The sequence below is a fragment of the Microchirus variegatus genome (genome assembly GCF_963457635.1).
Source record: "Microchirus variegatus genome assembly, chromosome: 1".
Lineage (NCBI taxonomy): Eukaryota > Metazoa > Chordata > Actinopteri > Pleuronectiformes > Soleidae > Microchirus > Microchirus variegatus.
In genome coordinates, this window is record NC_139802.1 from 19,325,309 (window position 1) to 19,337,787 (window position 12,479).

The 12,479-nt window shown below is 42.9% G+C and overlaps 1 protein-coding gene across 1 annotated transcript in view; it reads left to right on the forward strand.

Moving 5' to 3' along the window:
* Nucleotides 1–12,479, forward strand: part of bbs9 (Bardet-Biedl syndrome 9) — a gene marked incomplete at both ends in the record, with an annotated part of 193,403 nt that overhangs the window by 68,843 nt on the left and 112,081 nt on the right. The window contains 4 exons of the mRNA XM_083888066.1: nucleotides 1,366–1,506; nucleotides 3,063–3,158; nucleotides 4,091–4,263; nucleotides 4,361–4,513. Of these exons, the coding sequence (XP_083744192.1) occupies nucleotides 1,366–1,506; nucleotides 3,063–3,158; nucleotides 4,091–4,263; nucleotides 4,361–4,513 (563 nt within the window). The remainder of the gene's footprint in view (nucleotides 1–1,365; nucleotides 1,507–3,062; nucleotides 3,159–4,090; nucleotides 4,264–4,360; nucleotides 4,514–12,479) is intronic.

Below are 12,479 nucleotides of genomic sequence, written 5' to 3' on the forward strand. Positions count from 1 at the left end.
TTTTGGTCTGTGGGTGGAAGCCAGAGAACCAGGGGAACATTCAGTGTCCATGCAGGAAAGGCCCTTGTTCCAACCAGGTTGCTCTTTCAACCATGTGGCCCTCACGACATTCAATCAGTCTAAAATTGTATCCGCTCAAATGAGGTCGGCTTTTCTCCTACTGAGTAAACTGGCTGAGTAAAATATGCACTTTGACATGTGCAACTCAGTTGAGATTGTTGGATGCTGTTTAACCATCCAGTCATCTGGGACGAAGGGTCAATGAGCAAAGAGAGAGAGCGAGAGAGTCTTTTAAAATAAAGCAAGGAGAAAGAAGTAGAAAAAAAGAGCTGTTTCTGCTGTTTTTCTTGGCTCTACATCCTCCCTTCTTCTTTCTCTGCCTCTGTTCTCGTATTCAAAGTGAATTATTCACATAATCGCATAATAATTTCATGTCTGGAATGAAAAGGTGCACAGTAGTTGCAGGTAATTATTACTATCTGTAATAACCTGGAACGTTCCGTAATTAAACCGCCCCTCCATCCCACCCTGGCTGTCGTTTTTCATGTTATTTCTCTTTCAGTTTTTCTCTCGCTCTGGTTTATTTCCACTCATTTTTCAGCTCGGCTCAGGTCGTCTCCCTCTCCTGTCGTTAGCTCACCTCCTCTCCCCAGGTTCCCTCACTCCTCCATCTTTTCTTAACAACTGTTTTCCTCCATCCCTCCTTTTTTCTGCCCTGTTATTCTTGCTAAGTGTAGATTTCTGCCAAGCTCAGCACTGCTCAGGCTCAGAACATAGTTATAGTTGGCTTTTACTCGCTCCTTTTTCTTTTTTTCGCCTCAAAATTCTCACAAAACTTCCCTTTCTGATCTTCGGCAAACACCCCCTCCCCCCCCTCGCCCCACACATTTGATGTTGATGTTGAGTCTCTGGGTCTCGCAGCTCTCAGATGCTCGTGTAATCTGAATATCTGCAGTGTTGACTATGTTAACAAATGTTAACCTGTCCGCTATTTGGAGAGAAAGCCTAAAAGGCGATGTTCTGACCTCATTTGATTCGCCATAGGGGAGTTTGACGGAGATGGGCGCCACTTAAAGGGGAAGTGGGTTGTGGCTTTAACGCTGTTTGTTAGGAAAGGATCCAAAGGAGGAGGAGTAGCAAAATCGATGCAAGATAAATCTGCAACTCTTTCTGCTCCGTTATCCAAAAAAAATAAAACGTAATTAGGAAACTGTGAGTTTTTAGTGCATAGAGTCACTCTGGAGGTCAATATCCTCAGGTCAGTGATACAGCTACAAAAGTACAAAACTGAGTAAAACGTTAGGGGGGAAAAAACAACATTAAATGTCTCTTTTTAAAACTTTTAACACATTTTCATTTCCTCAGGTGTTCCCCGGGTTCTGCAGTCCAGGTTCAGTCTTCCGCTCCTGTTGGTGTGTGTTCCTTCCTCTCCGGCCAAAACCACCAAGTTTAAGATCAACGTGGATACCAACCAGCCGCCGGTCAACCTCAACACCATCTTTCCCGGTAACACACACACACACACACACGGAAGTTCAACACATACATATGCTATTCTCTCCATTCAAATAATCAAGAGAAACCAAAGCACAATGTCTTGTGTAGGACTTGAAGGTATCGTTATTATCGCTAAAGGAGAAAATTTGGTTTACAACCAGCAGACATACACATACTGTACAACAAGTGCCAAACACAACAAATAAATAAACACTACATTTAAAATAAACACAGAATTAAATGTAAAAGGCTGATAGAAGCAGGAATCATATACTTCTTGGAAGTATTTTGTTCTGCAGCAGGGCAGATTATATCTAGTAGCAACATGGATTTGTCCCTCAGTGGGCTGCTCGCGTTGGCCAAGATAAATCAGGCTTTTTTTCCCAAAACACCTGGACTGATACAGGTCGTGGAGGTCGTTCAGTATTTTTCCAGCAGTTTTGCTGCACAGATTCACCATAACCCCCTGCAGGTGAGCCATGCCAGGACATAAAACAGATTCAGTACAAAGTGGGTTCGACACTAAAACTGCAAAGCTTGCATACGCTAATGTGCCTTTTTTTAACAATAAACTTAGGGTTCAAAGCATCGTTCATTATCAGTCACAGTGTTTCTACTGCTTGCACCTCAAATCAATACACATCTCCAATTTTTTTCAAACAAGTACTCTGAATTAATTGTCATCTATTTTGATAATTGATTCATCGTTTCTCGTGTTTTGCAAAGGATTAAAACGGATTCTTCAGCTTCTTTGCGCCGCAGAACAAAGACATCATTAAAAGTGACTCATTTTTGGACAAAAGTATTGGGACGCCTGACCATAACACCAGCAGGGTCTATGATGATACAGTACTTTAATATGAACTTGGTCCCCCCTTTTGCAGCTATAACAGCTTACACACTTGGAAGACTTTCCTCAAGATTTTCAAAGTGTTTCTATGTGAATTTGTGCCCATTTATTCTGTAGAGCATTGGTGAGGTCAGGTTGTGTTGGACGAAAAGGCCTGGCTCGCAATCTTCCACACCAAACTCAAAGTCAGACAAAGTCTTTATAGCCGTTGCTTTGTGCACTGGGACACAGTCATGTTGGAATAGAAAAGGGCCTTCCTCAAACTGTTGCCACAAAGTTGGTTGCATAGCATTGTCTTGGTATGCTGAATTGTTATGATTGTCCTTCACTGGAGCCCGATTGAAGCTCCTGAAGTCGATTCATAACACATGTGGTCAAATACTTGTGTCCATAGTTTAGCTCTGAGAATGTGTGAATAAATGTGTGTGGTTGTGTGCTTCATTATTCAGTTGGAAGTGTGTGTGTTTGTGCGTGCGTGCGTGTGTCAGCCCTGGGAATCTTTGCCGTTATCTGACGATCGGCTACACACAGACGTCGAAACACACACTGTTTTCATAGCGATTGTCTCGCAGTGTAAGCTCATTCGCTCTCATATTGTGCGTCTTTGTAAACAGTGCGACTGTATCTCGTTCTCTTTTGTTGGCGTCCTGTATCATGATAGGCTGTCCTATCTGTCTCATCACACATCCACCCCAACCCTCCTCTCTCTCTGCAGAGTTTTCAGTGAAATCCGAAGATAAGGATGGGAATACTCTGGCGTTCCAGTTCCTGTCAGGAGCCAAGGTTACTGTGCTGGCCTCAAAGACCTCCCGTGAGTCTGACAACAACTGTTAAAGATGAGCAGAATTTCCTTTAAACACTGGGTTTGTTTGAAAATTCGAAAATGATTGTAAAGGCTTTCAACATTTGACCAGATTTCCCAATTGTATCTTTATTTCTTGAAGTCTTCTCTGTGATTCTACACAATGCCAATGCAGTAGCTTTGATTTCTCTACCATTTTCAAATTCTTGAAGTATCTTTTGAAAACATGTGCATATTTTCCCTTAATAACAAAGAACTTTGATTGGTTATTTAACTCTTTTTTCACTACCTTTTATGCCAGTTGTCATGTCATACTAATGTTCACGCTCCCTGCATGAGCTGCGAGGGCACGTAAACAGAGTTCAGAGAGCTTTGCATCGCCGAAGCAGAGACGATGGCTGGAAATTAGTGAGCGAGCCACATATTTTATAAATGTCAGGTCTGTGTTCAGAGTCTGTGCATTAAACAAATGTCAGTCATTGGGTAACCCATCTCACTTTCCACTCCAGTAGCGGCAATTTCTCACCACTAAATCAGCCTCATTTGTGAATGACCTTGTATTCTTTGAACCCTGAGTTGTGCGTGTGTGGTCACTGGTGGACGTCCTCATGTGACCTAAAATAAGTTTCCATGTTTTTGCGTCTTCCTTGTTGTGTCTTTGAGCATGCCGAGACCAACGAGAAAATATTTCAGAGCAAAATGTATGCAGAATTCTGAAGAAAAAAGTCATAATTAAGAGAAAACAATGTCATAATTCTCAGATTAAAGTTAGAATTCTCAGATTAAAGTCTGAATTTTAGAAAAAAAAATTGAGATTAAAGTCCAAATTCTGAGATTAAAGTCAGAATTCTGAGGAAAAAAGTCAGAATTAAGAGAAAAGTCCCCCCCTCATTTGACTTGTCATTGTCCGGTTGCTTACCCTTTTGTCTCCTGTTCCTCAGAGCGTTACCGCATCCAGAGTGACAGTTTCGAGGACATGTGGCTGGTGGTGAAACAGTTGGTTCAGAGGTTTGACCAGCATTTCTCCAAACTTGGAGTCAAGGACTTTAAGAAAAGCTTCAGTGGACCGCTTCCACTGCAGGACTACTTCCTGTCTGTGGACAACCACTTCCAGGTTCACACACACACACATGTGCCAGGCAGCTAATATGAGCACAATACAATGTAAAAAGTTGTATAATTAACTCTGTGTGTGTGTGTGTGTGTTTTAGCTGCGTGTCAGTGCTCAACAGTACCAGGACTTGCTGTCGGAGCGTGCGGTCCAGTTCAGAGCCATCCAGCGCCGCCTGCTGACTCGATTCAAGGACAAAACCCCTGCACCACTGCAGAACCTCGACACGCTGCTGGATGCCACGTATAGCCAGGTCAGACACACTCACACACACACACAAAATATGCACTCACAAGATGTGTGGGGACTTAACGGCCCATGCTGGTAATAAAAGGGCATTAGTTTCAGGAAGTAAAAAAAAGATTTCTCTGAATGTTCGGCTCAGTCGTTTTACCGTCTAATTAAGATACCGCTGAGAGGAGACGCCGCAGCAGAGCCAGATATTCCAACTGGCCTGATAACACCTCCAGGGGACACTGGACTACATTGTTAGAGACATGAACCTCTATCGCTCGGCAACCTTAGCTGCCCTGCTTGCCACAGACGTAACTGTCAAGTAAAGGACACACTGTTTTTTAATGTTCGACTCTTGGAAGCGATTAATTTTTTTCTTTTTACCTCTGAGAGCAACACACACACATGCAGCGCGATGACGTGTTAGCGGATTTACAGTGTGAAAGTGTGTATTCTGCTGATTTATGGACTTCCTCTTGTTTAATGATTAGCTGTGAGCTCACACCCAGTTTTGCATACACACACACACACACACACACACACACACACACACACACACACACGCATTATGAGGTCACAACAGACCGGTTACTGATACACACACACACGTACATGTATGGACTCTTATATTTCTGATTTACATACATAATGTGTATGTGTGTGAGTGTGCTTTACCTCTTTAGGACCTTATCTTGCATAAACACCAACCTTGTCAAGACCACTGGTCCTCATGGAGACAAAAACCTGGTCCTAATCAGGCAGAACATTCTATTTTTGAAGAACTGGTTAAAGGGACACTGTGTAGTATTTATGGGTTTATATAACCCAAAATCCACTTTGTTATACATATTATGTGCTCCTGAATTGTCTAGTCGCTGTATAATTGTTTTTGTTTCATTTTCGTAGTGTTTCAAAAAGTCATGTAAAATAACATGGTCGCGGGCCGCTGTTGCATAGCCACTGTTAGCAGCGTGACGCCATGTTTCTACGGGAGCCTGTAAGGACAAACACGAGAGAACAAATCAAGCGTTGCTTTACTTGTAGCGGAAGTCCCGCCTCCTCTCTTTCCGCTTCGTCTGCTACGGCCGCGGTAGCTCGCCCTCTCCCTCGCCGGCTTCTGACAGCTCTACCGCAGCCACGAAGAGCTGTCCCTTGTCCTCGTCCTCGCCCTCTCCCCCTCCCTCTCATTGTCTGAATAAATACTAGAACCTCATCTGCTGACATGGAGGACAAGGACGACATTTGACCGGCTGAGGATACCGTAGCGCTCAGGTAAGGGAGGGGGTGAGCAGAGGAGCAGTTCGTTGTTGTAAATTTCAGCCTCTTCTCTAGATGTCACTATAAAGTACTTACTTCACCTTTAAGTTTAGGGCTAAGATTTGAATTGTTAAGGTTTGAGACAACAATTTGTTTAAGCCCATGGTTTTCAATCTGTGGTACGCAAGATTTCACCTTAGAGGTCACCTTATCTCTCGCTCCATCTTAATCTAATTTCACTATACCAGTGTGAGAAGTGTATGTGAGGAAGAGGAGGATGGTGAGAGAGAAAAATTATCTTATTGGGAACAAATTTGCCTCCTGTTTTTACTTTGAGGGCTCAATATTATTTTCTCAGGTGGTATTTAGTATAAAAAGTTTGAGAACCACTGATTCAGGCTAGTATGTATGCATGTGTGTTGCTGAGTTTCAAACAAACCAGCTGTTGAGGTTTTGTCTTGTCATTTGTCTTACTGTGATGTATGGGAGGGCAGAATTATGTGTGTGTGTGTCTGTGTGTGTGTGTGAAAGAGAAAGAGAAAAAGTGATGGTTCTTTGCCTTCGCTGTTTATTCTAGAAGCCAGTCTGGCGGTCATCAGCTCCACTGTCCATTAGCATGTCGTTAGCGTTGCAAGGCTGCGTGACATCATCTCTTCATTAGCTGTTGTAGCTTGAAGCTGTCAATATGTCACTGGTTTGGCTCCCTGTGATCAGAGTCCCTCAAACTATATACTAATTTAATGCACATTAGCTTTCTCAGTTTGGAAAGTGTAATGAGTGAAAATGAATGAGGCCGGCGGAGCTTTTAATTTCATTCTAACCCAAATAAACAGTGTTAACCTCCGCTTGGCTTCTTTCTCGCCAGGATAAGCCATCTGGGAAGCAGATCTAAACATGTCTGCCTTAAATGTTAATATGGTTTCTCTGTTTAATGTGAGCTGCCTTAACAACTTAATCAGCAACACTTAGCGTGATCATAATTCATCTGCTGTGTTTCCTTAGGCAGGCAAGACAAAGAAATCTCCGCAATCTTAGTATAAACTTGTTTGGAGTTTTTGTGGCAGCATTCCCTCACATCAAGACTGTCTAACAGAATTTGAACCTTTTGCCAGGGTGTTTTTGAACCTGAGGTTTACAGGTTATCTTTATCCCAGTTTGCTCTACTTGGCTTTCAGACTTATTTTTGCAGTTGCTGCCAAGTTTTTTTGTGTGAATCACAGACAAGAAAACGTGACTGGTGACTGATTGGCAGTTGACAGTTTATGTGTGGGAACCCTTCAAAGATGATCCATTGCAGACTTTATCAAGCTTAGAGAATTTATTACTGTACAGCCTCTTGAGATGAATCCACCTGTACACATAATTTAGTATATTCATAATACTAACAGACTGCTTTTACATGATGTACCATGATCGTATGTAGGTACAGTATACATCTATATGTAGCCAGGTGTTTCAAACAGCCTTTGTCCAACGAAGGACAATCTTAATGCTTCAGCATACCAATGACATTTCAGACAATGTCCAACTTTGTGGCAACAGTTTGGGGAAGGGCCCTTTTCTATTCCAACATGACTGTCTTTTTGAACAAAGCAAGGACGGTGTCACGCATGACGCGTTTCCATGACGACTGACCAGAAAAAGACGTGCGTGGCTTCATGTTTACGTCACTCCGGATTGTTAAATTGAGTCTCTAAAGTAATTCTAAACTTTAAAAAAAGAGGCACACATACGCAGTACACAGGTACGCTGGTTATTTGTAGCGCTGCTCTTTCCGTTTAATAAACAGACCGCTCCAGCTCGACTGTAGGCGTGATAACCCTTGCTAAACGAGCTAATGCAGCTAACGGAGATAACTGGTAAGAGGTGCCTGGACTCCGGTGTCGTGGCACGTGAACATGACGTCACGCGCATCTTTTTCCCGTCTGTCGTCATGGAAACGCGTCATGCGTTAATGTGCGTTTACCTAGTGCCCAGCAATAGTTTTTTTTTTAATGATAAGCCCCATCCTCCTTTGACTCGACTGAGTTGTAAGGTTCACAGTGATGAGGCTGTAGCTCTGCTTTTATGACTAAGCTAACACTTTCTTCTGTCACTGCTGTCCATCACCCATCTCTCTTATCTCTCTCTGCTCTCTCTTTCCCTCTATCCTCCTCTCTTCCCGCCATCCGGTGGCTTGTATGCGGGAATTTTCTGACACACTATACACTCTGTAATGTATACACACTCGCCATAATGGAGGCTTTATCGATGGCTGGTCGGAAGACTGATGAATGCGTCAAATTAATAATTCATGTCAGTGTGAGGAGCCGTTATTGCCAAGGCCGAGGCCAGCTCAGCAGTTTGGTGTTGGTTTGTTTCTTGAGGAATCATCACATCCTCAGTTTACAGATGATAATGATTCCATTAATTTGATTATTGATTATTTATTGGTTTGGCTTTTTTTGTGTATGAGATTTTCTTTCCTTGTTTCTTTCCCGGTCAGTACAAAAAATCTGAATCAATGACCTGAGATTAGCTTCTGTCTGTCTGAGTGTGTTAATCTCAAGTGTTACACTTCAGTTTTAAGTATGAACGCACCCAAAGTGTCCTGAATCAGGACTGGAGTGGTCGTGGACTCGTGAAGCCACATTTATCCAGGTAATGTGGATGCAAATATGTCCTTGGGCTGAATGAGAGACGCATGCATTGACAACAGACACATCTGTACAGTCTTAGGTTTAGTTTAAGTGTTATTCATTTATTCATAATTGATATTATTATTATTATTATTATTATTATTATTATTATTAACAAAATATAAATAACGTCCCTTTTTTTTTTTTCTTTTTTTTTTAAGTAGAATAATAACCATTCAGAACGTCTCTTGTCCCACTTGACCTACAAGAAAGTAGGAGGTACTTCCTTTCTTTCTTTCAAACTCAAAGCATTAGACATCCAGAAAAAAAGTCAGACTGGTTAATTTGGCCTTTGTGGACATAAATTACATCCATGTAATTTAGCATACAGCACGGGGGGGAAGTGAGACCCCGAGACGCATCTAAAATGCATTTTATTAGACCGAAGAGACACACATAAAGAGACAACCTCAAGGAAGGACTTTTGCGCCCGGCTCTCGCAGGGCAGATGTTCATACCAGATCTGAACACAGTCTCTTGAGTCTCTGAGTCTAAACCCTTCGCCCTCTGACTGTTTAGAAAGAAGAAACTTTGAGGATATTTACCTCATGAAGTTGCGGTGGCTCCATTCCAGCAATCACACTGTTGGTAGCACGGAACAGGAATGTGTGGCCAATCAGGAATGCCGGTGAACCAGGCACCTCTTTTCAGCCTGGAGGAATGTCTGCCGGGTAAATTTTCTGCATCAATCTTGGATGAAAAGGAGGAGGGGGATTCCCCCCCCCCCTCGTTAGCAGTGAGTGTGTGTGTGTGTGTGTGTGTGTGTGCGTGTGTGTGTCTCCACACGCAGCGGCCGACAATCGCCGACGAGCCGTCAGAGATAAGAGGAGCGAGCTCCCTGTGAGAATATTCTGTGGTCGGCTGTGCATTTATGCAGCGAAGGGATAATATTTCCATTGTTCATGCTGCCTTTATGGGCCTATATTTTATTCATGAATTCCTGAGAGCCAGCGAGTCAAGTCTGACTCTATGTGTGAGTGTGTGTACGTGAGCGCTGGAAACTTTTCATCTGCCGATCCTCGGTGGCTGGATTCCCAAACACACCCCATGTTTGAACCGTCTGAGCAGCCCAATGTGATGGATGAGTTTCTGGATCGAGTTGAATGATTGTTTGTTACGTGTGAATGTGTTTACCTCCAGCTCTACTCTCTGCATCTTCTGTCCCGATCTGTGCTTCTCCTCCACCTTCTTCCCACCTTGTCCCTCCTTAAAAAACCATCAGTTATCATGGCTCCTGTGTTTTACACCTCTCCCCTCTAACTGGTGTTTGATTAATCTTTGGCAGACAAGAGGTTATCCTGGAGCTAGTGCTCCTCAACCCAGTAATGTGCTAAACTCTCTCGAATTTGAGGGGAAACCCTGCTGTCACTCAAAGATATAAAAACTAAAAGCCCTAGAAGGAGTTAGTGGAAATGGATGAAGAGAGGCCAAAGGGGGCAGAAAAAAAGGGAGGGTAGGCTTTTCAGTTTCCATAAATATTTTCCTCGGCACCGTTTCCTCTGGAGGTGAAATGTCCGTCGTTTGTTAGTATTAGCATTAGCGCTGGGCTAGCAAGCGCTGCCGTGTGGGTGGTGGGTGGTGGGGGGCTTGGGAGCCCGGCCACGCCGAGCCAAGTCGAGCCTCCCTGTAATTACGAGTTCAAACGCTGGAAGAGGGCGGCTCGCTGACTGACGGGGTGACTGACAGGCCGTCCAGGGGCCTCGTGGGGCCCCTAATGGAGGCTTCTGGTAGACAGCAGCTTGATTTATCTGGCCCCAAATGGAGCTCTAAACAGGGCTAAACACAGATCCCACTGTGGAGCACGGGACCACCACCATTAACAGCCGAGCCTCTCACTCCCTGTGTGTGTGTTTCATTTGGCCATAAGTATGTTTGCACATTCACAACTGCTCATGTATTAATCTGTGTAATTATATTTCATTCCATTTTGTGTACACATTGGAGATGGCATGTGTAGACGTGTGGACGCTCATATATCAACCCCGTCTTCCCTCACAAGTGAACTGCATTCTCCAATTATGTTTTTCGTGATGAACGTGTGTTTGTTTTTGACATGCCACCAATACTGATGTTGTGCATGAGTATTGGAGGTTCAATTCTAATCTGAAACTGCAACCAAGACAGTGATTATTTGATTATCAATTGATTACTAAATTAATCGACAAGTTTCACTAATTTTTCTGCTTCTAAAATGTGAATATTTTCTGATTACTTTGCTCCATTTGACAAAGAAATCATATATATATATTTGTATGCTGCTGCGTCCTTTTGTCTGAAAATGGGCTATGTCAAGCAAAACTATCAGCATAGAATAGAGTCCATTCATATGTCATGATACAGCGTCCAACTTCTGGATCTGGTGCACCGAGTAATTGACCACCTCATGTCTCCGGTCAGAGAACATGCATGACCATCAGTTTTGCGTCTCAAACTTTACTGGCAGTAATGGAATCCATATTCGTTCAGTTTCTGGAATGGAATTAAACACAGCAAGAAAAACGTACAGCATTTATTCACATGATTGATTATAACTGAAAAGGCACTTTAATAACTACAAATAAATAATAAAATGGTAAATATTAACCAGAGGATTTCACGATATTAACACAGAATCAATCACTATACTTGCATCAGATATGACTTCAATATAAGACTTCAAAATAAAAGCCTCAGAACAAAAAAGTTCCCGAACATGAAGAATTCCAGATTCAGAAGAGGTTTCTTTTTCATTCTTCTTTTAATTTTTAATTTTTAATATTTACTAAAGTTCTTTAATCCAGCAGCAGGTGAGAAAGGGACTGTTTTGTAACCAACATGTGCGGGATGATTGTGTTAAAATCAGGCGGGCAGGAACAAAACGTGTTTATCCTCTCAAACTACTATCAGAGCAGTGGAATTAATCTCGTTTTTGGGGCGATTATTTGTCCTTCCTGTCATAATCCAACCTGCTCACAGCAGTCTCGAGTCTTGGAGTCTCAATCTCGCCGTTGCCTTCGTCTATCTTGACGTAAAACAGATTGCTTCCTCTGTGCACCATGGGCGATCTAAACACTGCTATTTCGAGGAACTATTACGCACTCTGGGTTTTTAACCAAACCACATTCGTAACTATCGGAAATTCGTTATTGTCACCCGTATTCCCACCAAAACACCCAACAGTGCCACATCTGCACAGAGTCACATACATAATAATGTATAATAATGTAATGTAGTTCTGCTGCAGAGAATACAGTCAAACATGAAATGCAGCGGAGAACGCGGCTCCGTCGTGTGGGAATGTAATGTTCAGCAGACGAGGTTACATATGTGGTCGTGCGTGTGTGAGCGAGTGGAGGCATTTAGCAGATTATGTCTGCGTGTTCCCTTGAGGCCTTAAAGCAAAACGGATGCATAGAATTCTGACCCAGACCTGATGTGAAATGCAGTGTGTGTGTGTGTGTGTGTGAGAGAGGGACTTTACAATAACACTGCCCTCATGAAGGATTTATCAATGGGTTATAATTTATTTTATTTTTTTTTAATTTAGATTGTGAACATTTACATACACATGTAACAATGTGCACATGTGTTTGTGTCTTGGTTGAGTGTTGGTCAGTTCACACACACACATGCACACACTGAGTGTGATCATGCATGAATGGCAGGCTCTTAGGTGCCTGTGAGGTTGTTTGTGTATCAGATTAAAGGTCCGATGAGAGCCGAGAGACTCTTCTACCCTCTTTCGCTCTCTCTCTCTCACTCAATCCTTCCTTCCCCAAGGAGATGTTTCACCCCAGAAGAACACACATTTACACCCATCAATGCTTTCTCTTACACACACACACACATTTACACACTGAGACCCCTCTTGATTCTGAATGGAGCTCACAGAGGTGACGGTGGTCTGGTTTGTTTTCTCTCAGACAGTCTGTTTATGTGACTGTCTGTCTTATCGATGAATGGCTGTCTTTCATATAGCTGACTGACACACTGTGTGTGTGTGTGAGAGAGAGAGAGAGAGGGAGAGAAAGACATGGGTGGGTGGGATTTAGCCACAGCAAAGGCAACTTT